At 34.3% G+C, this 24,018-nt stretch overlaps 1 protein-coding gene across 2 annotated transcripts in view; it reads right to left on the bottom strand.

Annotated features, from left to right (window-relative positions):
• Window positions 1-24,018, bottom strand: part of LOC128744730 (muscle-specific protein 300 kDa) — an 89,314-nt gene that overhangs the window by 42,658 nt on the left and 22,638 nt on the right. For both annotated transcript variants that reach the window (XM_053841929.1, XM_053841930.1), the window contains exons 6-9: window positions 5,985-19,118; window positions 5,721-5,874; window positions 4,276-5,603; window positions 1,165-4,158 (exon numbers count right to left, since the gene is read on the bottom strand). In XM_053841929.1, the coding sequence (XP_053697904.1) occupies window positions 1,165-4,158; window positions 4,276-5,603; window positions 5,721-5,874; window positions 5,985-19,118 (17,610 nt within the window). The remainder of the gene's footprint in view (window positions 1-1,164; window positions 4,159-4,275; window positions 5,604-5,720; window positions 5,875-5,984; window positions 19,119-24,018) is intronic.

Below are 24,018 nucleotides of genomic sequence, written 5' to 3'. Positions count from 1 at the left end.
GAATAAATTCTTGTCACCGAAAACACCCACATGCCAAATTTGGTTCTATTTGCTTGATTAGTTCTCGAGTTATGAGGAAATTTGTATTTCATTTGTATAGGAGCCCCCCCTCCCAAAGTGGGGAGAGGTTCTTATTCATCATAGAAAACATTCTTGCCTCCAAAAACACCTACATGCCAAATTTGGTTCCATTTGCTGGATTAGCTCTCGAGTTATAAGGAAATTTGTATTTCGTTTGTATAGGAGGCCCCCCTCTTAAAGTGGGGAGGGGTCCCAATTCATCATAGAAAAAAATTTTGTCTTCAAAAACACACACATGCCAAATTTGGTTCCATTTGCTTGATTAGTTCTCGAGTTATGAGGAAATTGGTATTTCATTTGTACAGGAGCCCCCCCTCTTAAAGTGAGGAGGGGTCCTAATTCAACATAGAAAATTTTCTTGCCCTCGAAAACCTTCACATGCCAAATTTGGTTCCATTTGCTTGATTAGTTCTCGAGTTATGAGGAAATTTGTATGGAAACCCCCCCTCTTAAAGGGGAGAGGAGTTATAATTCCCCTTATAAAGAGGGGAGGGGTCTCAAATTACCCTAGAATAAATTCTTGTCACCGAAAACACCCACATGCCAAATTTGGTTCTATTTGCTTGATTAGTTCTCGAGTTATGCAGAAATTTGTGTTTCATTTGTATGGGAGCCCCCCCTCTTAGTGGGGGGAGGGGTCTCTAACCATCACTAAAACCTTTCCTGGCCCCAAAAACCTCTACATGCAAATTTTCACGCCGATTGGTTCAGTAGTTTTTGATTCTATAAGGAACACAGGACAGACAGACAGACAGACAGACAGACAGACAGAAATCCTTCTTTATAGGTATAGAAGATGATGAGAAGTACATAGTTTTGATTTAGAATTTAGTGTTGAATAATGGAGAGCTCAGTGAGTTATTTTTGCGTAAATCTTGGGGAAAGAGCGTTTAAGGTGTTACTTGAAATTAATTTATTCTTGAATGAAGTAGAGCTCAGTGAATTATATTTACCTACGTAAATCTAGGGTAGAGGTCGTTTAAGATATAATTTCAAATTGCACATGGAGAATACTCAATCGAATGTCGGATTTTGCACGTCTGGTAATCTTTTAACGATACCCATATTGTGTTTGATACATACCTGAGTTTCTTTTAGAAGTCTGCTGATATGATCTATGCGAGCTGGAAGAGTAGGTAATGCCATTAACGCGTCATTAAGTTTGATTTTAGTAAGACAATGTAAAACTTTTTCATGTAGAGTAGAATATCGCTGCATAGTATCTTTGTTTTTTAGTAATTCGTTCTGCTTAATTGCGCTTCGATGTAATAATTCGGTAAGTTTAGTTTTGTAGGAATTTAGGTTTGCTAAGCACCTCTCTTGGTCAACATTGTCAAGTGTGTGCCAGAACTGATCCGCTTGCTCTTGAATATCGTGATATAACAAGTTTCGTATGTCTGTTTCTGTTCTTAGAAACGATTCCAAATCAGCCAGATTTGAATCTATTTCATTAAAATCAATGTTAAAAGTAAAGGGTAGTGACAATTGATTTTCTGCCGCTTTGAACCAATCATTGAGCTTGCTTAGACTAACACTAAACGCTTTGCGGTGTGTATGATTTTCCTGTATGTAACATTCGCGTGCAGTCAATTCAGGTGGTACATTTGTTAAGAAATCTTTCGCTTGTGTAACTTTGAGTTGTAGTTCCGTAGGTAAGTGAGTTTCAAATTTAATTTTGTTGAGTAACTCATGTGTTTGATTCAGATGATTGCGAGCTTGGATGCTTAACTTTTCATTACTGGCAACATGACCAGCTGATACATTTATGTCTTCACTATATAATGGACGAGATTTTATAAGATTACTGTTTTGCTGGAACCAGTCAAGGAGAGTGGTCAGTTCTTTATAAATTGCATGATGAAATTGGCGTTGTTTCCTATATTTATCCTGTTCGATTTCAATACTTTTTCGAATCGAATCTAACTGCAATTGCAGAGAATGCAGTTGATCTACAATGTTTTGACGATCAAGATCTGTTCCTTCATTTGCTATGACTCGTCCTTTGTCGCTCGCATTTGCAAGTAGTGTCGTACATAGATTTATTTGGTGAAAAATTTCTATATAACGATTCAAACGATCGTCCACGTCGCTAGCAAGTTTGTCTACTTCGTTGAAATCAGTATTTATTTTAGACAAAGCTTTAACAACTTCATTAACAGCTCCGACAAACAGATCTCTCATATTTAGCATTGTTCTTAGCCGCTTAAGCTGTTCTTCTATGGTATTAATCATTTCTTCTATCCTTATTTTATTTTCTTTTAGGTGTGGTATGTTTGCAAGCAAAATGGTACTCAATTCTAGCCTCCGATCTCTCAGACTGCCCAAAATCGATTCATACGATAATAGAAAATCTTGTATGTTTTCTATTTTACTTGCTATTGGTTTATTGATATCTCGAATGTTCTTTTCGACATCAGTCAGGAATTTTGTACAGCTTTTTACTTTTTCCAATGCAAGTTCGTACTCTTCAATATGATCGCAGAGTTTCTTTCTTTTAATTTTCAACGCATTATCAGTAGCGTTCCATTTTTCGTTGATGATCTTTATTTGGCTTATGATGTTACTTTCATCTGAACGGCACAATGTAGGAGCTATCAAAGTTTTATATTCTTCAAGCTCTTTTAGTAATTCCTTCATAGCTGCACATTGTTCACACATGTTAATCATTGTGAGTTGTTGTTCCTTGAGAATTGTCAGGTCAGTGGTATTTAGATCTAGTGAAATAATGGATTCGGCTTCGTTAAGCCATTTTAAAAACTGCTCTTTTCTTTTTTCGAATTCACAGCGTTTATGTAGCTCTTTTTCCATATAAGAAATCTTATTGGTACAACTTTCAATTAGAGTTTGCAACTTCTTGCTAATTTCTTCTAAATCTTTTGTCAGTTTTTGACGACCATCATCAGAGCATTCTTTCATTATTTCGTTCGCTTGTCGGAACATATCTTTGAAAGCGTTGCTTTCGAATTCTTTTATAGCATGTTCATGGCGTTGGCATAATTTTATCTCTGATTTCACGTTTGATGCTAATAATGGAATTCGATCGGAGATTTTGTTGATATCCATTTGTTTGGTTTTGATCCACGTTCGAGTCATTTCGAAATTGTTTTGCATATTTCTGCGGCATAACAGATCCTCAACATTTTTCTCAATTTCTTTACGAATGGCACTTGATAACAAATTAATCTTTTGACTCAATGCTTGCATATTTTTTTCAAGTTCCAGTTTTTCGTCTGGTTCTAAATCAGTTTGCACACTTGAATATCTTTTACCAAGAATATCTAAATGTGTCCGTTTTCCTTCTGTTTCTTTAAGCAAGTTTTGAAGTATATCCTGTCGAGTCTCAGCTGATTTCACATCTGCTTCAAGTAGGTACGGTGTTTCAAGAAATTTAGATTTATGGATCAACCATTCTTCAGTTTCCGATAATTCATTAGAAATCGTAGTACACGTTTTGTTAGTGGAATTTAAATTATCCAGTTTTCGAGATAATCGCTTACTAATGTCATAATGTCTGCGTTCGATTGTTTTAACATGTTCTGCAATTTGCTGACCATCTAAATTGTTTACAATCTTAGCAGCATGCGAAGCGCTTTCTTTATAAACGGCAATTTCGTCACTATCACTTGTTAGAAGATCGTTTATGTTCAATATTTTTTCCAACTTCTGCTTACAATTCAATCCACTGCCTTTTTCAGTATTATCAATTTGCTGGCTGATGGAATCTAATCGGTTTTGAATTGCGCTATGATGTTTTCTGTATTTATCGATGGTGAGTTGATTTTCAACCTTTTCAGCAATTGCTAGTTCAAGGTTTCTATGTAATTTTTCCAATTCATTTAACAATGTTGCATCCTGAACTTGCGATTCTTCTTTTTTTCTAGTAATATCTCCAAGCAAATTTTTCATTTGTCGCAATTCAATCTCGGCTGCTTCAGCACGAAATTTGTTCGGTTTTAACCGCCAGTCACCGACGATAATGTTTTGTTTCTCAATCCACTGTTCTAAGTCACACTTTTCTTTTAGTTGCTTCTCAAACTCATTGATGATAGATATAAGTTCTGTAATCCAAGTCTGAACCTGTAATAGATACAACAATTATTATTGGATATGTATATGGTTTAATAAGCGCTACTGCGTGCTATGTGCCAATTTGTTAAAAGGCTATAAAGAAAACACTAAATAATCAAGACTTACTTCATCAATTACGTCCTCCAAGCGTGCCCGAACCATCAACTCCTTTTCTGGGACGACTTGATGGGATATCTCTACTGGTGAACTTGGACGGCTTATACTGGCGGTAGCTGCTTCACATGCTTGGATAGCGTGAATTAATCGACTTTTTTCCAGATGTAATTTGTGTTGATACATTTGTGATTTCTCTAGTACTGTTTTACCATGCTCGTGATTAGCTATTTCGATTTGTTTTTCGTTCTGTATCTCTGGTTCCATTTTATTCAGATTGTTAATTATGTCATCTAAAGTGTTTTCATATTCTTGAAATTTGTTTAGTGAATCGTGTAAACGATTTTTAATTTGCACGGATGTATTTAATAAGGAATTATAACTATCTCGAATGTTTTTCATTTGACTTTCAATTTTATTTTTGATTTCTGGTGCTGCGAGTACGTAACGATCAATCTGTGATTGTCCTTTAACGTTTATGTCGTCAATATTTGTTTGATAATTCTGGATTTCTGCAAGAAGTTTTTCATGCTGCGTAATCTGTTCGACAGTTTGTTCTCTGTTATGAATGTATAAAGAATTATGGGCCATAAGTTGAAATGAAATCTGCAAAAGCCATTTTTCAATTTCTTGCAAGTTTTGGTAATAGGCCATTTGATCTTCTAACTCTGCTTGCAGGGATTCAATAAAATAACCACATTGTTCGTTTAATTTCAAGCTTCTTTGAGTGAGGTTATTTACACTATCACTTTCAATAGAGCTTCTATTTGCATCAAAAAGGTTATTTGCTTCAAGATTAATATTTTCTAAATCCGTTTGTTTGAATAAAATTTCATTTTGTATGTGTTTGATTCGTTCTAAAACTGTTCTTACATCGCTCATTTCCCCATGCGTTTCTGGGAGTGTTTTGAAAACGCCTTCTGTAATATTTAACCAGTCGGATATTCGTTTTTTTAGATCTTCATATAACTCCAACCGATTACACCTGACATTCAAATCATTTAAAGTACTGCCGATTTTCAGAATAATTGAGTCAAGAGCATCTCTTATGTCTGAAATGCTCTGGAACATATCTGTTTGTTTTTGTTCGGAGTGCAAATACGAAGATTTTGTAAAAGAATCCTGCAACATCTCGAAAAGCTTTGTGCCTTGTGGGATAGAATTCGAAAGATTTTGCATATTTGCAATTTTTCTTTTTGTATCTGGTAAATCATCGGAAGTTTTGACTTGGGACGCAGTAATGGCTTGATTTGCATCCTCGATCCATTTTTGAAGCTCTTCTTTATAATATAGATACTCGGTATGACTTGCAACATTTTTCTCCTGTTTGGCTATGAGTCCTGGAAAAAATATTAATATATTCTCAATTGTTTTCAGGCTGAGTTTGTATTGATCATTGTAGGCAACAAGTGTTATAGAGAGAAATATGATTAAATTACTAGGAAACGTGTGCTCACCTTGCAGGTTTGATAGTAGTGATGAGTAACTTTTTTGAAGATCAACGGTTTGATCTCGTACAGTAGGGCAAGCACTTTTCTCCACTAATGCTTCGCATATATCGTTAAGTTCTTCGACAGAAGACTTCTTGGTCAATATTATTTCCAAAATATGCTATTTTCGATATTTTGTCGGCATCACATAAAATGGAATGATGGAAATAAGGTAGACATGCGTAGGTTAGTTACTAGTGTACGAAATAGACGCATATGCTTACTAATTACCTTTAGACTTTTTATGTTATTTTCTTGCTCGGCAATGTTGGGATCGTCCAGGGCAACCACTTTTCCTTTAAATTCGAGTATAAACGAGCTTAAGTTGTTTGATTTCTCATAAAAACTCTCCCATGAGGCCAGCACATCATTTAACGCTTTGCATATTGTATTTGAAAAAATCTCAATTTCTCCCCAGTCGGATTTCGCTTGTGATATTTCACGTTTTACAGCGTCATGTCCATCTTGATCAAGAATTGCAAGTAAATTGTTACCGATTTCGTTAGCGTTCTCCAGTAAAACTTTTCCTTCCGACAAAGACAATTCTATACTTTTGACTTTATCTAACTTTTCCACAATATGTTCACGATCGCCGTGATAATCTGAAAGCTTTTCGATATTTTGGCGTGTATGTTTCATCCAATCATATAGTTCTTGCAATCCTTGCCTAAACTTTTCGTAATTGCTGACTTGATTTTCCAAACGTTCGATTTCATTTTCTACTCTACCTACTAATGCTGCATACTCGTTTAGAATTTTGTGGCAATTTTCATTAGCGAATGCAGTGTTCTCCGAAATTTTAGCTTTAATTTTGTCACTGACGTCATTATAATTTGTAGTTTCTCGTTGAATGGTCCTAAGTTTTTCTAAAACTGCCCGTTTATCTGAGAACTCAATTGATACAGTTCCATCATCTATTTTCTTATGTACCTCTTCTATCCATTCAGTAAGCGTTTTTACAAACTTACAAACATCTTCAAGATTTGACAAATGTCCTAACAATCTTTGCCTGATCTCATTTATCTCTGACATTAATGATTCGTATTCTATTTTCAACCCATCTGTATCCTCTGCTATTTTTGTGGCGCCGTTTGATTCAGTACTTATCATAATTTTTTCTTTAAGTTCAAATAAGTATCGTAGTTTATTTTGACCCTGCTCGAGACTTTGACGGATACCTTTTATTATATTTAGTTTTGATTGTGTTTCAACTATTGTCTGTGGAGTAGCATTACATTCATTTAGTTTTTCACGGATACGATCTAACCAATCTTGACATTCTCCAAATAAGGTATTATGTTGCTGATGTTCTTGGTAATGTAATTCTAAACGCCGCATAATTTCTTTCGCTATAGATATCAAAACGTTATATTTGGTGGTGAGCTGTGTTATACCATTGCTAACTCGTGTATCGGCGCAAATATCTAAAAGAACCTGGGCTTTGATATTCAAATTGTCTAGTTCTTTCTGCCAATCGAAAAGTGTTTGTAACTTTTCTTGAAATTCCTCCAGCACAATTTTTTTTTGTTCTAAGGAGTTCTGCATTCTGTTATAAGATTGAATTTCCTGCTCTAATTTGTCCAACCAATTGAATGCTCCCGTATAATGGTTATCGTATTCTTTCCATCGAACAATTCCATTTTCCAAAGCAGCACTGATTCGTTTTAAAGCCATGACATAGTTATCGAATTCTTCTTGGAGAACTGCCACTTCTTTCTCTATGGCTTCACATTCATCGGTCTGAATATTTCGACATGCTATATCCGCTTGTTCTAGTGCCTTTTCAAGCTTTATTTGTCCGACATTTACATCTTTATCAAGAATTTTCAATTGAGTCAGTTTTGATACCAGAGAATCTCTGTCGCCTCTAGGATCGGAACATTTATTTAAACTTTCCTTTGCCAGCCGAATCCAGGCAGCAAATTCGTTGCTGCAATCAATAAAAGCTTGATGCATCTCAACAGTTTCTTTTTGTTTAGCAAAAAGTTCTTTTGCTTGCGTACTAAGATTTTCATATTTTTTCGATATTTCCGATGCAGGAGATATTTGATGTAAATCGGAAGCTTTACTAGCTACTGAATGAATCATCGGTTCAAACGACACAATGTCTTGTACGATATCATTGGCCTGGCGCAAATTCGCTCTTCTTTCATTTAATCCTGTACTAATGCTAGTGGGTGTTCCAGTTTTGAATCTAACGGTTTTTTGTTCTGAAACTCGTTGCAGTTTAGATTCTCGGTCCTGTATCCATTGTTGTAGATGGTTATAGCTAGAGTTATAATCCGCCCATTGCAGTAAACTTGTCTCTAAATGAACTTTCGCTGTTGACATTTTTTTAACAATACGATCCCAGTTATTTTGCACTTCTTTAATTTCATTGTTAATTATTTCCTTTCCATCTGACTTTGTCGTTTTTAATACTTTCTCCCCTAGGTTAATTGTATTGTTCACGAGGGACTGTCCATGTTCGCGATTTTGGATCAGATCAATGATTTTTTCAAGTCGTTTCTCTAGATTTTCTTTGCTTACATGATCGGTATTCTCAGTGGAACAACGGACTATTTCCTTCGCATTATCTATCCAACGAGTTGCTTCCAATAAGTTTTTATCGTATTCTTTGTGGAGTTCATAGTTCGATTCTACTTTCTTAAGTACATCTTTGGTAATATTCATTTGTACTTGATAGCGAGAATTAAGATGCCTTAATTGGTTACTTATATAGGAATCCAGATGTGATTGCAAAAGTGGGGCCGCAAACAAATTAAATTTATCCAGCTCTACACTTCCATCGTTTAATTTAGCTATTATGTCTCGCATATCTTTTACTTGTTTTTCCTTATCTTGAATATTTGAGGACATGGCCAATTTATTATTTTTCACAATAATATCAATCTGCTGCAACCATTCTGAAAGACGTTCGTATTCATCTTTGTATTCTCGAAGTAAAGTGTTTGTTTTTTCAAAATTTCGTTTTTGTAATTCTATTTCTTGGAAAAGCTTTTCAAAATTACTTTTTAGTTCGCTGATATCAGTATTAATTATCTGTTTTCCTGAGACAGAAGTTGAAGCCGTTACTACCTCACCTGTATGAACCAGTTGCTCAACCAATAGTTCACCTTGAGCCTTTTTATTTAAAAGAGCGTCTAGCGGTGCGATTGCATTATCAATGGTTAACTTATCACTTAATGACTGCTGTTTGGCACAGGGTATTTTTTCCCGTGCTCGATTAATCCAACTAGTAAGATCGTCGTATGCTTCTTTGTAAAGCCGATGATCACGATATTGATCCTCTCTGTCATTCAGTAATTTATTGATTTGCTCGGTGATATAATCAAACTTCCCGATGATTTGACTAGCAGCAGATACCGCTTGAGTTTTCTGACCTGAACAAGTCATTTCTTTTACTTTTTGGCGTAAAGGCTCAATTTCAATCCTTTCAATGCGAATTCTTTCCTCTGTATTTTTAATTTTATCCAATTGAGCCCGTTTGTCAGCCATAGTGCTTTGGAGCTCTGAAAGTGATGCAAATTCTTTCTCTATCCATTCGATTTTCGCTTTCAAATCGCTTACTTGGTCCAGAAAACCAGACCACTGGTTGAGAGCTTCATCCAAAAGTGATTTGACGTCAATCATTTTTAAACTCATAGCGGACCATTCATCTTGCAGCGACGATATTGAGCGGTTTATGGAATCGTGTCCTGTAGGTGTTGTGCACGATAGCACTTGTTGCGATAAGTCAATGATCGCCTGCATCCTAGCAGTACCCTCATCTTTGTTAATTAATAAATCTTGAATGATTTTCATTTTGCTTTGTAATTCCTTCTCTGTGGTTGCTGTGGTGTCTGAGCAATAATTTATTTTTTCTTTAATTCCGTTCAGCCATTGCCTATGGTTTTCAATTTGCGCTGACAGTTCTTGATGACTTATAACATATTGTTGCCATCGGCTCGTAAGTTCCTTTACACGACTTGATGTTTGTTGGTATTTAATTGCTAACTCTGACACTTGAGAGCTTCTGCTTGTTAAATACCCTACATACAGCTGTTGACCTCTATCAGTAAAAGAGTCGATCTCAAGCTCTTTAGCTTTTACTTCACCTTGAAGAGTTTTAAGATAATCTAATGTTGCCTTTTTCTCGTCTAATGTAGCCTTTAGATCGATGGAGTGTATGCTCGAGTCGACAGACCTCATCCATTCGATACAATTAGTCCGCATGTTTTCATAATCACTCCATTCGCATATTTTAGATTGAATTTTTTCGATAGTCGAGTCCATTGTAACTAATAGTCCTTCCCACTCTTGTTGTGATATGTCTATCTGTGTCCTAATGTTGATCTGTCCGTCATCACTTGTATCCGGAATTGTTACGTTGCCTAACTGACGAAGTTGTTCTATCCTGTTGGTTTCTCCTATGATTGTTTTTTTCAAATCGACTAATCGGTCTAAATTGGTGATTAGGGAGACTTGATCAAGGTCTGTTTCACCCCAGAGCTCAATTGTATTGTGATTTGCATCAATGAAATCGGATGTCTCCATTACTGCTTTGCAGTATTGCCGATGGTTATTAACTATTTTGTCGTACGCTTCTACGAAAGCCTGGCATCTTTCAACACATGTATTGAAAGTTTTATTAAACTGATCCAAACTAGATATTATGTTGTTTGTTTGTTCGTCAATATTGCCTGCTAAATCCTTTAAGCTATCCACTTGCGGTGTATAATTTTTGAGTTCACTGGACATTTCTATATATGCTTGCTGTTGACCAATTTTCTCGTCGAGTGTAGGTTTTAAAATTATTTCATGTGAAAGATTTTCACACAAGCTTTCCAACCACTTCTTGCTTTGCTCAAGTTTGTCATTGAATATATTGAGCCTAGATAACCGAGTTTCACAAGTTTTATAATACGTGTTTATTTCGTCGAATATGCGATCAAGCTTTTGTTGTAGTTTTTGAATGTCTGTCCGAATGCTCTGCTGGCCTTCAGTAGCGGTAGTAGAATATAGCATATCTCCCATATCAGATACGCGACCGCATTGGACGCTCATTGCATTTTGTTTAGATATCAAATCGCCTATTTTCTGAATAGCATCTGGTATATCGGAACAATTCAATATATTGTTTTCATACAAATCCTTTGTTTGATCGAGAGCTTGGTCACATTCATCATATTTTGCTTTAAAAATCTTGTGCTCTTGAAACGCTTGATCACATATTTTTGCAATATCTTTTACTGTATTTTCTGTAGTCTGCATCTTTGTTTTCATTTGTTGCATATTCGAAGCAATCTTTGCATCACAACTGCTATGTAGCAATTCTGTTGATTTATCCAAGAGGTTATCGAATAAATGATTGATTTGTTTCATTTTTCCGCACAATGTTTGATATAACTCGTGCTGTTGTTGTTTTTCAAGTAAGCTGTTTTTCAAACTATAGCTTCGCATGGACTCTTCTATATCCACCAATGCGTTGTTTATATGATCTAACTGCTGCTGGTAGCTATCCCACAGTGCGAGTCTATTTTCCAATAGTTTTAAAGTATCGTTTATGGAAGTATTGAAATTGTCAAATTCTGTTTGAATTTTTTGTAAATCATGTTCCATATTACTAGTTACTCCACAAGAAATAAGATCCTTATTGTCAAGTATTAGTTTTCTCAAATTGTCCAAATTTTCTTTCCTGGTTGGAACTATATTCTGCAATTCGAGGACTCTTTGAATTTTATCTTTAACCATTTTTCTGCTCCCTGAAACATCTGATAATTGCTTCAAATCTGCCAATAAAACTTCCTGCTCATCAAGATGTAATTTGTTAAGTTCATTGAATTTAACGCAAATCGATAGTGCATGGTCTAACCTACCGATTGTGTCAGTAGTGGATTTTTTCAGTCTTTCATATCGTTCGTTGACTGATTGAATTTTTGCTGTAACATCCCTGTCTTTATCAATTGATACTTGTATTGCTTTTTCATTGAGTGAGTCAATCATACGTTTCTGGCTCATAATTTCTTGCAACAATGCTTTATATTTGAACAATTTCGATCGAATTTCTTGTGTTGAAGTCCAGTTTTGTGAATCATTTAGGTCTATTTTGCTTTCAGTTAGGTCTAGCCAAGTCAGCAGCTGCTGGAGTATTTCTTGATATGAAGACCACTGAACAGTTCTTACATCGCACTGTTTTTTCAGATTAATTATTGCTTCTAATGCATTACTCCATCGTTCCTTGATATTTTTTATATCCTCTCGTAACTTCTCGCGTCCTTGAGCGTTAGTCTCTGGTAAAACTTTTTCGTGTGCTGCTACGAGACTTATCAAGTTGTTTTCAATTTTATCCTTTTCAAGGTCAATTTTTTGCAATAGAGGGCCATTTTGCGATAATATATTTTCCTTTGAAATCACATCTACATCACTATTAATGGTATCAATAGCCACGTTGCATGCTGACAACTTTTCATCGTAAGTAATGTGATCTGTTACTATGTTTTCGTTCCTGTTAGTAACTTCCTTGCTTAAAACTTGTAACAGTTGGTAACGATTGATCAATTGATTGATGTAAAATTTAATTTTTTCAACCCCTGTCTTGTTAAATAAGGTTTGAGCACTAGTTGCAAAATCATCAATATCCTTTCTCTTTTCAATGACCAAGTTGAGATTATTTTTATATATCTGTAAATGATTTCTTTTCGTTTGCAATGAGTCGAATAATTGCTGTTCTCGAAAAATTGCTTCCATTGATCGGCACCATTTTGTAAGCACATCTAGATCTTTATCAAACTGTGACCAGCTCGAAAGTAAACTATTCTGATGTGTGATTTGTTCGTCAATTTTCATATATAAATCGTTCAATTCGTTTTTAATTTTTTCTATTTCATTCTCTAAAATTACAATTCCTGATGCTGCCGTACTAGTTTGGTTGATTTCATGTAATTTCAAGAGCTGATTAAACATTTCGTCACCTTTTAGTCTGACTGATTTTAAGTTTTTAAGAGTTTCTATTCGTTTTAAAATTTCATTTTTTTCACCTCCACCGTCTTCACAAACCAGAGCCTTGGCTCGTTCTTCAGTGATCCAATTTCTGAGTTTCATACTGGAAACTTCAAAGTTTGCATGTGCATTTACACCGTTGTCCAAGTAATTTAATAGATCATTTGATTTCTGAACGATGTTTTTGAAAGTATCTTTTATTGATACTAAATATGTTTGCAAGTGTTGATCTTGTATCAATGTCAATAATTGCTGTGCTTTGTTACACACGGATTCTAATAAACCGGTTTGAGAAAGAACTTCTTGATGGATCAGTTTATGGTTTTGATATTGAGTTCTTTTTTCCTGAATATTTGATTTTAATTCTGCGTTTGCTTTCATTGAATGTTCAATATCCTTCAACCATTTCGATAGTTGCTCTTGTTGTGCACTAAATTCTCCAAACTGGAGAACGCACAGGTCAACTTTTTGACTTACTATCTCTAACTCGTCTGTAAAAAGATCCCACAATTTTCTGAGCTCTGCTAGTTTATGTCGTACAATTTCACGTCCTTCGGAGGACATTTTTTCACCCTTGATAAAAACATCTTCAAGAATATTGCTGTAATCTAATCGTTTGTAAGCTATTTCTTTTAAAAGCAACTGACGATTTTGCAGTATGTTCAAATCACCTACCAGCTGCTTATGTTCTTGAAGTAATGCTATATTTTTTCTCAAAGTATTCATGATTTCGTCAAACCCTTGGTTAAAATCGGATTGTTCGTTGACGGCAGTTTTTGCTTTTTCAACTGCTTCTGAGCAAAAATTTGTGATAGAACGGTATTCAGTTTGCAGTTGCGTTATTTTATTCGTGATATCGTTATTTGATTTAATTGGGTGACAACCGTCAATAATTTTTCGGATATCCATTCCGTAATCGTTGATTTGGTTGCTAATTTGATTTAACATATCAATACATTTTTGATTCGCAAGTGAAGGAATTTGAAACGATTGTTCTTTTATTGTTTCTCTGAATATGCTCAGTTTCGCAAGACTATCATCGAATTGCTTTATAGTATTTTCTAATAGGCAAAGCATTTCGTTTTGCTTATGTTGACTTGTTTTGCATTTTTCAAAAAATTGTTTCCAGTCTTGTTTATTACCTTCAAATGCTCTTAAGAGTTCAGAGTGCCCATTTTCATGGGTTTGGGCCAAAACTAATGTAAGCTGGTTAAAGCATTCATTTAAGTTGTCATATACGAGTTCTTCTTCGGCGAGTATATTTTCGAGGATTATCGAATTTTCTTCAATTTGCAATTTATTTGGCTCGTGGTTGGTCAGTATATCACTAATTTGAGATTGTAATCTGTATAACTTGTTTCTAGATTTTTCTAGCAAACTATCGAAGTGCGTGTGCTTATTGACATAATCTTCCAATGAGCGTAGGTTGGTAGTTAAATCATTAAAAATTAGTCTGAATTTCTCTCTAGCTTCGGATAGTTGATCAGTGAAATCAGCGGGCGATAGCGACGCTAACTTGGATTGCAACTGTTCAAAACTAGTTTCATGGAACTTGACATCGTTCAACATGGTATTGTAGTTTGAAAATGCAGCTTTTTTGTCTTGTAGAGTTGTATAAAGTCCAGGTCGGTTAGATAACTTATTTTGTAAATCTGACAGCCATTTAAATATCTGCATAAAGCTTTCATCGATAGACTTCTTATTCATGATATTAATTTCGATGCGCTTGATTGCGATGTTGCATTCATCAGCTAGTGAGTGGAATGCATTTCTCAATGATAATATGTCTTCTCGAATATTGTCGCGGCTCTCAGAGCTTACTTCGGCGTACAAATTTTCTCCTATACAACACGTTTCATTGATTGAAGTTTCCTGTCCCATAATTGTGGCACGTCGGTTAGTCAATTCCTCATATACCTTTTCAGAGGAGCCGTCCGACATAGGTTTCTGTTGTTCCATACGTTCAATCCAGTTACGAGCTTTGCAAACTTCTTGCTTAAATTTATTATTTCTGGACTGGATATCGTGTAATCGATCTAACATCTTCGAGAAATATTTATCGAACGTGTTATATTTTGCTAGAAGATGTTGCACTAACATCAAAACCCTTGAATCCGGATTTAACTTTTCTATTGAATTGGCAATCGCTTGCAATAATTTTAATTTAGGTTCGAACTCTTTTAAAGCATCGTAGGTGTTATTAATTTCTTCAACTTTGTCATTCAAACTGGCTAAATCTATCAATAATATTGTATCCATTTTATGTTTTTGTTCCAGGTTCTTAAGACATTGTATTATTTCTCCAGATATCACCTCATATTGTTGCCATAATTGTATGTTTTCGTTCAAGTCAGCTTCTATTTCAGTACATGTAGTTTTTAAATGCTGCAATTCATGCTCGATTTCACACTTCAGTTCGTTGAGAGATGCTACTTTGGATGGGTTAAATAAAATAGCGATTGATTGAAGTGTGTTTGATATTTCGTTCATTACAGATTCATTGACAGAAATAAATTTCTTAACATCTTCCAGCGAGCATTTTTTCGTCTCTAAATTGTGCTTGTCACTTGCGGCTTCTGGGTAACACCATTTTGCTTTCTCAGCATGAGAAGATATGAGTCTACTAAATGACAAAAGCTTCTCCCTAAATGAATGTTCAACTAGTTTACTCAATTTACTTTCCACTTCATTTAAGCTATTCAGTGTGCATCCAAATCGCTGTTCCAAGTTTTTGATTTCTTTGTTAATCGTGCTTTCTTTAATTGAATTGAATTTTGTTTCAACGCATATGAAATCATTTTTAAGATCAGTTAATTTCACCCCTAGTAGATTAAGTTTCTGCCTAATCTTTTTCAAATTATCAAGACTCTGCAACTGTTTGATACTATCAAAGCTACTATCGTCATTTTGAATAATTTCCTCGCGAATACTATAAAGATTGTCTATTATAATGCGTATGTAGTCTTTCATATTTCGTTCTTGTGCTGCATATTCAGATATTCTAGCTGAAAGTTCACATTCCTTACAATTCATTTCAGCAAATAAGTTGTCCAATTTTTCTTCCATTTCTGTAATATCTTTAGGGAGTACATTGTTATTAGAATGCTTGAAAGTAGCAATGAGACTAGTAAAGTTCTCTTTAAGCGATAGATAAGTAGGTAGTTCTGCTTTAACGGTTGAGATTCTGTGTTCAATTTCTGTCGGGTTATCCGAGGATCGGCTTAATTGAGTTTGAGTCTTGTCCAACCAGGTTGCTATATTTTGGTAAAGATCTTCGATCTCTTTATAAAGACATAATCGTTGATCTAATAAATTGCTGCTATCGATCAGTGTCTGCAGACTATCTTTCAGTTCTTCATTGTTTTGTGTTATGCTTTTAAATATGTTTTCGCAGTCTTGAGGATTGTAACATTGAAAAATTTTACCCACTTCGTCTCCTTTGCTAGCTACAATATCACCAGTTTTTTTGATATTTTTCATTGTGATTGAAGTATTTTTAAGTTTCTCCAAACTTTCAATTAACGTATGTTTGTCATTGAACGTAAGAGCGGTGGATGCATTAATAAAGCTCATATTTTTAAGTTCATTTCGAAAACTTAAATTATTTCGACTGAATTCGTTATAGGAGCCAATTACGCTTGTGAAATCATTGAATATTTTGTCTGCTTTATTTCGAACACTAGTTAAACACCTATCGAGTTCAGCTATTCTCTCTTCGACATTAAGCGCAGGGGCCGCATTTTGTTTTAATAAAGCATTACCATCATATTGAATTTGTATCTTGACTGAGCCTACTTGATCGATTTGTTCCCTCAAATCCGTCAATTCTTCCAAACATTCATCGATGTTGCTTAATTTAACTTTTTCTGTAATATTCTTCAAGCAGTTGGAGATTTTGCTTAGACTATTCATCATCCCTTGATACAAGTCTTTGAAGCTTTGTGCTCTGTTGTATGTTTCCTGTATTTCTTTTTTCTTAACATCCACTTGAGATTGAATACTCGCTAATTTATTTTCTAAGTCAACAATCAGTACAACTGCATTGATTGGCTTATTTAGTTGGTCGCAAACTTTAATGCATGGTTGATGTTCTAAGGAAATAATATCCTTTCTCCATTTAGCGATACTTATTTTGATATTCGACAATTTGTTGTCAACTGGGCTCAAATCATGGTCCGTTAATTTATTATCAGACTCAATGGCATCTTCTAAATCATTTAATTCATCTTTAGTATTTTGGGCCCAGTGTGAAAACTCAGACCATCTTTGTAAAAATTGTTTTGATTTTTCCAAGCTGGATTCAAGATTTTGATAGTTACTTGCTAATGATGAATATGTCTCATTAAGCACCGAGTTGTCGTTCACTGAATCGGTTAAACTCTGTTCTTTCACATGCGAGTAAATTTTGTCGAACATGTCGTTTTTATTTGCATGTTGTTGCAATAAGTACTGAACGTTTTGTAGAGCAAGATCTATTTCATCGATCGCTGTTTCTTCTGATTCTGCTAAACCAATTCTCATCTGATCCATCCAATCACTGAATTCACTCATAAGTGCATTAAAGTTTTGCTGTACAATAATTTTTTCATAATAGTTGTTGATCAGATCACGCAAACGTCCACTGATTTTAGATAAAGTGTCTTTTGGTTTATTTAATTTATTTTTTATATCCATTATGCCTTCATCCGACAAATTATTGTTCATTTGATCAAAGAGATGCACCAATGTGATAAGTTTAGCCTGTTGCTCAGAGACCTCATTGTTAAGTAGCTTTAACATCTTGATTTTATCTTCCAGTTTGTCGATTGGTAATTCATTTGCTGGTTCAGTTAAAATGTTTTCAAGTTTCTTTTGAGATGTAACTACAAAACATTCGAGCTTACTTAGCTCGTCTTCAAGTACGGACCAGTTTTGTATCAATTTATCTACTTTATTTCTTATGTGTTGCGAATTTTCGTAAAGGTCATTGAGTTTTACAAAACATCTATCCAACTCCTCGGTTGGTTTAATTCCATACCGGATGGTGTTGCATCTACTGGCTACATCTTTTAAATCGCATATTTTAGATTTGCATTGTTCATTTAGAGAATCTAGATTTGTTTTTAGCTGATTTGCTTCAGTGAAAGTTGTTACTTTATTGTGCTCTAGATCAGGTGTTTTTTCAGCCTGCTCTGTCCATAGTTTGATGTCCTCGACAGTATGACCGAATTTTTTCCAATTTTCTAAATCTTTATCTACGTGAGCCTTTTCTGTGATAACAATTTTGTTTAGTTCACTGAATGTTCCACAGAGTTGTATAACTTCACTCTTTAGTCGCTTCATTTCATCAAGATTACCTTCTTTGGATGCCAAATCTGATGTACTAGCATTCAATATGTCTAGAATTTTCATTTTCTCAGAGAGCACGTTCTCCAGTTGCGTTGTTTTGATAACACGGTCCTCTGGTGTAATATGAGGTTGCTTAATTGCTGCCACCATTTTTGGGTACACATTATTTGCCCAGCTTTTAAGGCTTTCTAAACGGGTTTTATATTCATTCCATTTGTTGTTATAATCTTCAAGGTAGTCTATTCGTTTTTCAACGAAATCGGTTGTGCTTATAACTTTTTTTTCAAGGTCACTTATTTCTTTTTCTATTGCATGTTTAGAAGTAATTGGAATAGATTGGCTCAAATCGCGACATAAATCGTTCAATAATAAAAGGGATTTTGATAATGCTTGATGTAGATTAATTACCAAATGCTTTTTAGCACTTAAATCTTCAGTTACATTTTTAGGATTCGTTTGCAATGGGGTGGTAGATCTAAGCTCCAGTTCAGCATTGTGTAATAAATCGACTATTTTTCCTTTCTGTTCATTATAAGAATTCCATACTCTTTGAACTTCCATTAAAGATTTAATCTTAGAAGCCGTTTCATTGTATGTTTCGTTCCAGCATTGTTCTAATTTGTCAACTTCTTGACTGATAAAGTTAGGAGAATTCGTATTTTTCCCTAAATCTTTACCTCGCTGTATTATGTTCATTATATGGGCCCGTTGATTATCTAATTCTCTAATCGAGAAGTTTTGCTCTTCAATCATTTCACAAACTTTTCGGAAGCTATCTGGGGCAGGTGAATCTTGATTTTGTGTCTTAATTTTGTTTAATAGATTGCACACTTCTCTCGTTTCGGCGCGATATGTGTAGCATTTAGCATATGTTTCAACTTTAATCATGGTTGTTTCGATGCTTGGTATAAGAATTTTATATCGAGCTATTAGCTTTTCAATTTTATCTTGCTCTAGGCTAGCTTGTTCTTCGTTTGTGTGATTCAACAAATAATCTAAAGTCTTTACCAACCATTTCATGTTTTCTTTTTTTGCATCGGCGTCAAAACAGATTTTCTGAAAATAAAAATAAATATTAAACATTGAAAGTTGAAAGTCGTCAATGTTATGAGAACATCATGTGATGACTACTTGGATAGCCTTGCTAGTCCTATAAAAATAAAACTAATTTGCTCTCAATATTTACCTACCCCTAATATATTTTCTGTCAATCAAAAAATATTTTATCTATGATAAATGTTACTTGCGCTAACGTAAGTGCTGTATGATATTCAGTATACAATTAATTGGATTTAAATGTTTATAGAAGAAAGGAACCACACTGATCAAATTTTGCGGGGCTTTACATGCGAAATACGTCACATGATAAATTTTAAGCCATTTTAAAAAATATACATCGAGTAACATAATATCAACGATGCTATATTTTTTCAATCAGTTAAGTGCCTTTAAATACAATACACTCAAGTCTTTTTTAACACGAGAGATTCGTGGCGCGTAAAAGAAAACCGTATAAAAATCCGCCTTAATTCGAAAAAGTTGTAAAAATAAATCGCGGTAATTCAAAAATCGTTTTAAAAACAACCATGTCAATTCAAAATTCGTCATAAAAATGTGTGTTATTGAAATTCGCAAAAAACGTGTAAAAAAGACTTGTGTGTACAGTGATGTCATCAGATTTGATTTTCCGCTCAGGGTCATACATAGGCAGTTTTGTGTGAGAAAATTCTTCAATTTGCACCGAATGGCACACAGTGGGAAAAAATTAACTCGTAGTCCCACTTATTTAGACGCCGCTAGTTTGGAGTACTACAAGATACTTATTCCTATGTAAAAATGTAAACAATCGATCGGTGATTGTCGCAACTTGTGCGACCTTCTTTTACATTTTACTTTTTTTGTTAAAATTTGGTTCTGAAATCTACTTTCCAATTAAAATAAAATCAAAATTGTTACTTGAGAAGTGCATGGTCAATAAAGAGTATGCGAAAATGGCAAATAAAGATACCGGTGTACCACAGATGTGAGTGTACCTCGATAGTTTACGTACCCTCGATGATACGCACATTTTCTAACAACACTTTTTTATGTTTTTCCAAGCTTCACATACGGGTAACATTTGTTTGTAACGTTTCTACGTGAATGTAGGGAAATGTAAATTTGTGTAATAGCAACTAACCCTCTGGAGATTGCTACCGTCTCGCACACCGATTTTTACAACGTGCCCAGTAAATGAACTTTATGTGCAAAACAGCTATCATTTTTGTGTTATATGTTACATCATATGTAATTTCGTATAGAAATTTGCCATTAGTTATGTGCAGACTATTTTGAGTGCAGTTTTTATTTTTGTAAGCTTCCAACGCGTGCAAAAAAAGTCATAAAAGTTTAAAATTGTAAAAACCAGGAAAACGACAAAAATAATTATTTTGTGTTTCTATTGGCGATACAAACTGAATTAAATCCTGAATTAATAGAAAACAATATCTGAAAAAATTATTAATGGACAGCAAATTTGTTAAATTACACAGGTCTACATAAAAAAAAACTGCATAGGATTTTTCAATTGATTATTATAGATTTTTATCCACTGAATTCAGAAAAAAATAATAAAAATTGTCCATCACGTCACGTTTTCATGCAATACTTGTTGAATAATCTTAAAAGTTGGTTTTAGACATAAAGCAGCAGAAATATCCTGGATGTAGTTTACACTAAAAAATTAATTTTTATATCAAAATGGTATTTATTAATGTAAACCCTTCCATTTTTTGGAAGAAAACCACCCAGATAACCAATAAGCATTACCAATGCTATTTGCATGCAAGCCAATAAGCATTTAAATCACCGTAATTGCCACTTAAATGCCACTTTGGCAAAATATGCAACTACTTTATTGCTAACCCTTTTTTAATGCTGACAATGCTTATTACCAGCTGATTACCGACAAGAAGATTTAAAGTAGAATTTTGCGTGCCAATTTACAACACCTAAGCACTTAAACAGCTAATATACAGTAACGTGCTGTTTAAAATGCCAGATATGCTAATAAGGGATTGATTTACTGCTTATGGTAATGCTTATTGGTTACCTGGGCATATATGATGGAGAAACTATGAAGAATATTATATTAAGGCAGATTTGGTGCGCTCAAATACACCCACTTGCCCTCAGTCGACTGTATTGCATTATAGAAACAAATTCGGTTAAAGTCATGTATGAAACATTTCTAGTAGAGCTGAAAACAATCTACAATTTTTCTGAGTAATCCATTATTTTTTGTATTTACGCAGTAATAGTGTTGCAACTGTATCCTTAGCACAAACATGCGTTTTATTTATATAACATGGTTTAAAGGTCGTTTCTATTATAAATGGAAAAAATAATACACTGCTCTATTCAACAAAATTGTAGATTACATTCAGCTCTACAAATGTCTCATACATGTTGTTTACAGATTTTGCTTCTGTGGGCACTGCAATTGAATGTACGTAAGTGAGCGCACCTGAGTACAGTAACCCTGTGTTGAAGAAAAAAAAATAGTGAAGATAAAATATTTCAGTCCAATAGAATTTTTCCTGTATTTATTAAGTAAAAATTTACAAAAATATTAAAAACAAATCTTATTTAGGTTTTTTATTACGAATCTGTGATAATATTTTTTCCATCTAATTTGTGACATTTCCATATAAGAAGCATAGTTTGCAAAAAATCTGTACGTGATGGAGAAAAATATAATTCGCCTAAAATATCTCATGCATCTGAATTTTTTTTATTTTTGCTTGTGTTATCTTTCAAGTCTGCATATGTTTGCCTTTTTGTATTAGTAAAATGCTTAAGGGGACATAAACAACCAAAAATTTTGAAAATATCATTATTTTTACCTTTGTTATACAATAACAAAGGTTTAGAAATTGGTCGAAAAACACGAAAATGATCCAAGGCCCGGAGGGCCGAGTGTCATATACCAATCGATAGGGTTCGACGAACTGAGCAATGTCTGTGTGTGTGTGGATGTGTGTACGCTGTTTTAGTCGCTTGTTTCTCGAAGATGGCTGAACCAATCAAGACACTGTTACTCTCGTTTGAAAGGTGTCATTACCTAGTAGATCACTATTGAATTGTTTTCCGATCTGACGTTTCGTTTAAAAGTTATAAACAAAAATGTGAAAACTTAAAAACTCGATTGTCTCTGGAACCCTTTAACCAATTTTAATAATTTTAGTATCAAATGAAAGGTCTTTTTACATTCGAAGTTTCGATAAAAAAGAATAAGTAGTTCAAAAGTTATGCTTAAAAATGTGTTTTGACTAGGTGTCAATTAGTCGAACGTTTCTCAGAGATTACTAAGCCGATTATTGCCCTATTAGTTTCATTTGGCAAGTAACATAGCCTCATAAATCACTATTGATTTGTTTTTTGATTGGATGTTTAATTTGAAAGTTATGGGCAGTCGTGTACAGCATAATAAAATTTACAATTATTTATAACGATTTTAAGATAATTAATCACATTTCAATTATTTTAGTGTCAACGAGAGGCCTTAACGCTGTGAACATATCTGCCAAATTTGATTAGAATTGGCCTTACCAGTCATAAGTTATTTGATAAAACATTGATGAAATTATTTAAGAAAACTTTACTAATATGAACCAAATAGAAAAAAAACGCGATCATGTGCTCTAGCGTAAAAATGCGTAATTTTCCAGATGGTGTGTCTGGAAAAGTTTATTTAAAAAATATGGCACAACTTTTTACACTATTAGGGTGACCGTCAATCCACCTATTAGGGTGATACAAATTTTTGTTTTTTTAAAATGCGTCCAGATAAGTACAGTGTCTCCACAAAAGTTCTAGAACACAATGAAATAAGCAACTTTGCTGTACATCCCAAGTAACCACAAGCATTAATCCAAAACCGTATATTGGAAATAATTCTGCATCCCTGGTGCCAAACTTTTGTATATTAGCAATCTTAATGCTTATAAAACGTATATTAACATTGTTGATGCATAGAAACATTAACGTAAATCGGGACAGGCAAAATTTTGATGAAATTCAAACGGCCATAACTTCCACAAATTTGGACATTTTTAGATGAAACTAATTGCATTCGACGGGGAAATCTTTCTAGTTTTTCTAAAAGAAGATTCGTAATAGTCAGCGGACACCGGAGATATTCCGGGTTATCTGGGGGTATGTCAAAAACTGATTTTTTTCATCGCTTGTATCTTTTTCTGTCATGGAAATTTATTCATATTCATATTTTATCCCAAAACTAGATTTCATTTCCAGTCGATCGGTAAAATAAGAACGGAAATCCGACGAGAAACAACCAAGTTACGGCCATTTTCGTAAAATCAGTACTAGTAACAACTATTGCTCTGGCCAGTTTGTGACATGACGCAAACCATGTCAATATGTACATCAAACGTTAAGGTTTTATGAGCCATTGACACTGGAAGCATTTCCAGGTCCGCAGCGTGCCATGGCAACCCTGTAGCAGGTTCTAGGTACCCCGGCGAAAGTGGTCGTTTCAGGGAATATTCAAAACCATGTCAATATAAGTGCCAAACTTCAGGACTTTCAACCCTCGTAAATTTTTGATGTTTGACGTCCATATTGGAATGGTTTTGGTCATGTTTTAAAATGGTCATAAAGGTAAGACATTACTGGCAACATTTCCAGAACTGATTTCACTAAAATGACCAAATCTCGGTTGTTTTTCGTCGGATTTCCGTTTTTTTCGACCAATCGACTGGAAATGAAATCTAGTTTTTAGCTAAAATATGAAAATTAATGAATTTCCATGACAGAAAAAGATACAGGCGATTAAAAAAATCAGTTTTTGACATACCCCCAGACAACCCGGAATATCTCCGGTGTCGCGCTGACTATTGGGAATTTTGAAATACTTTAGGAAAACTAGAAAAAAAGTGTTTGAACAATATTTGAA

The sequence above is a fragment of the Sabethes cyaneus genome, chromosome 3 (genome assembly GCF_943734655.1).
Source record: "Sabethes cyaneus chromosome 3, idSabCyanKW18_F2, whole genome shotgun sequence".
Taxonomy (NCBI): domain Eukaryota; kingdom Metazoa; phylum Arthropoda; class Insecta; order Diptera; family Culicidae; genus Sabethes; species Sabethes cyaneus.
The sequence above is the reverse complement of the archived record's forward strand: the minus strand, read 5'-3'. Positions and strand labels throughout refer to the sequence as shown.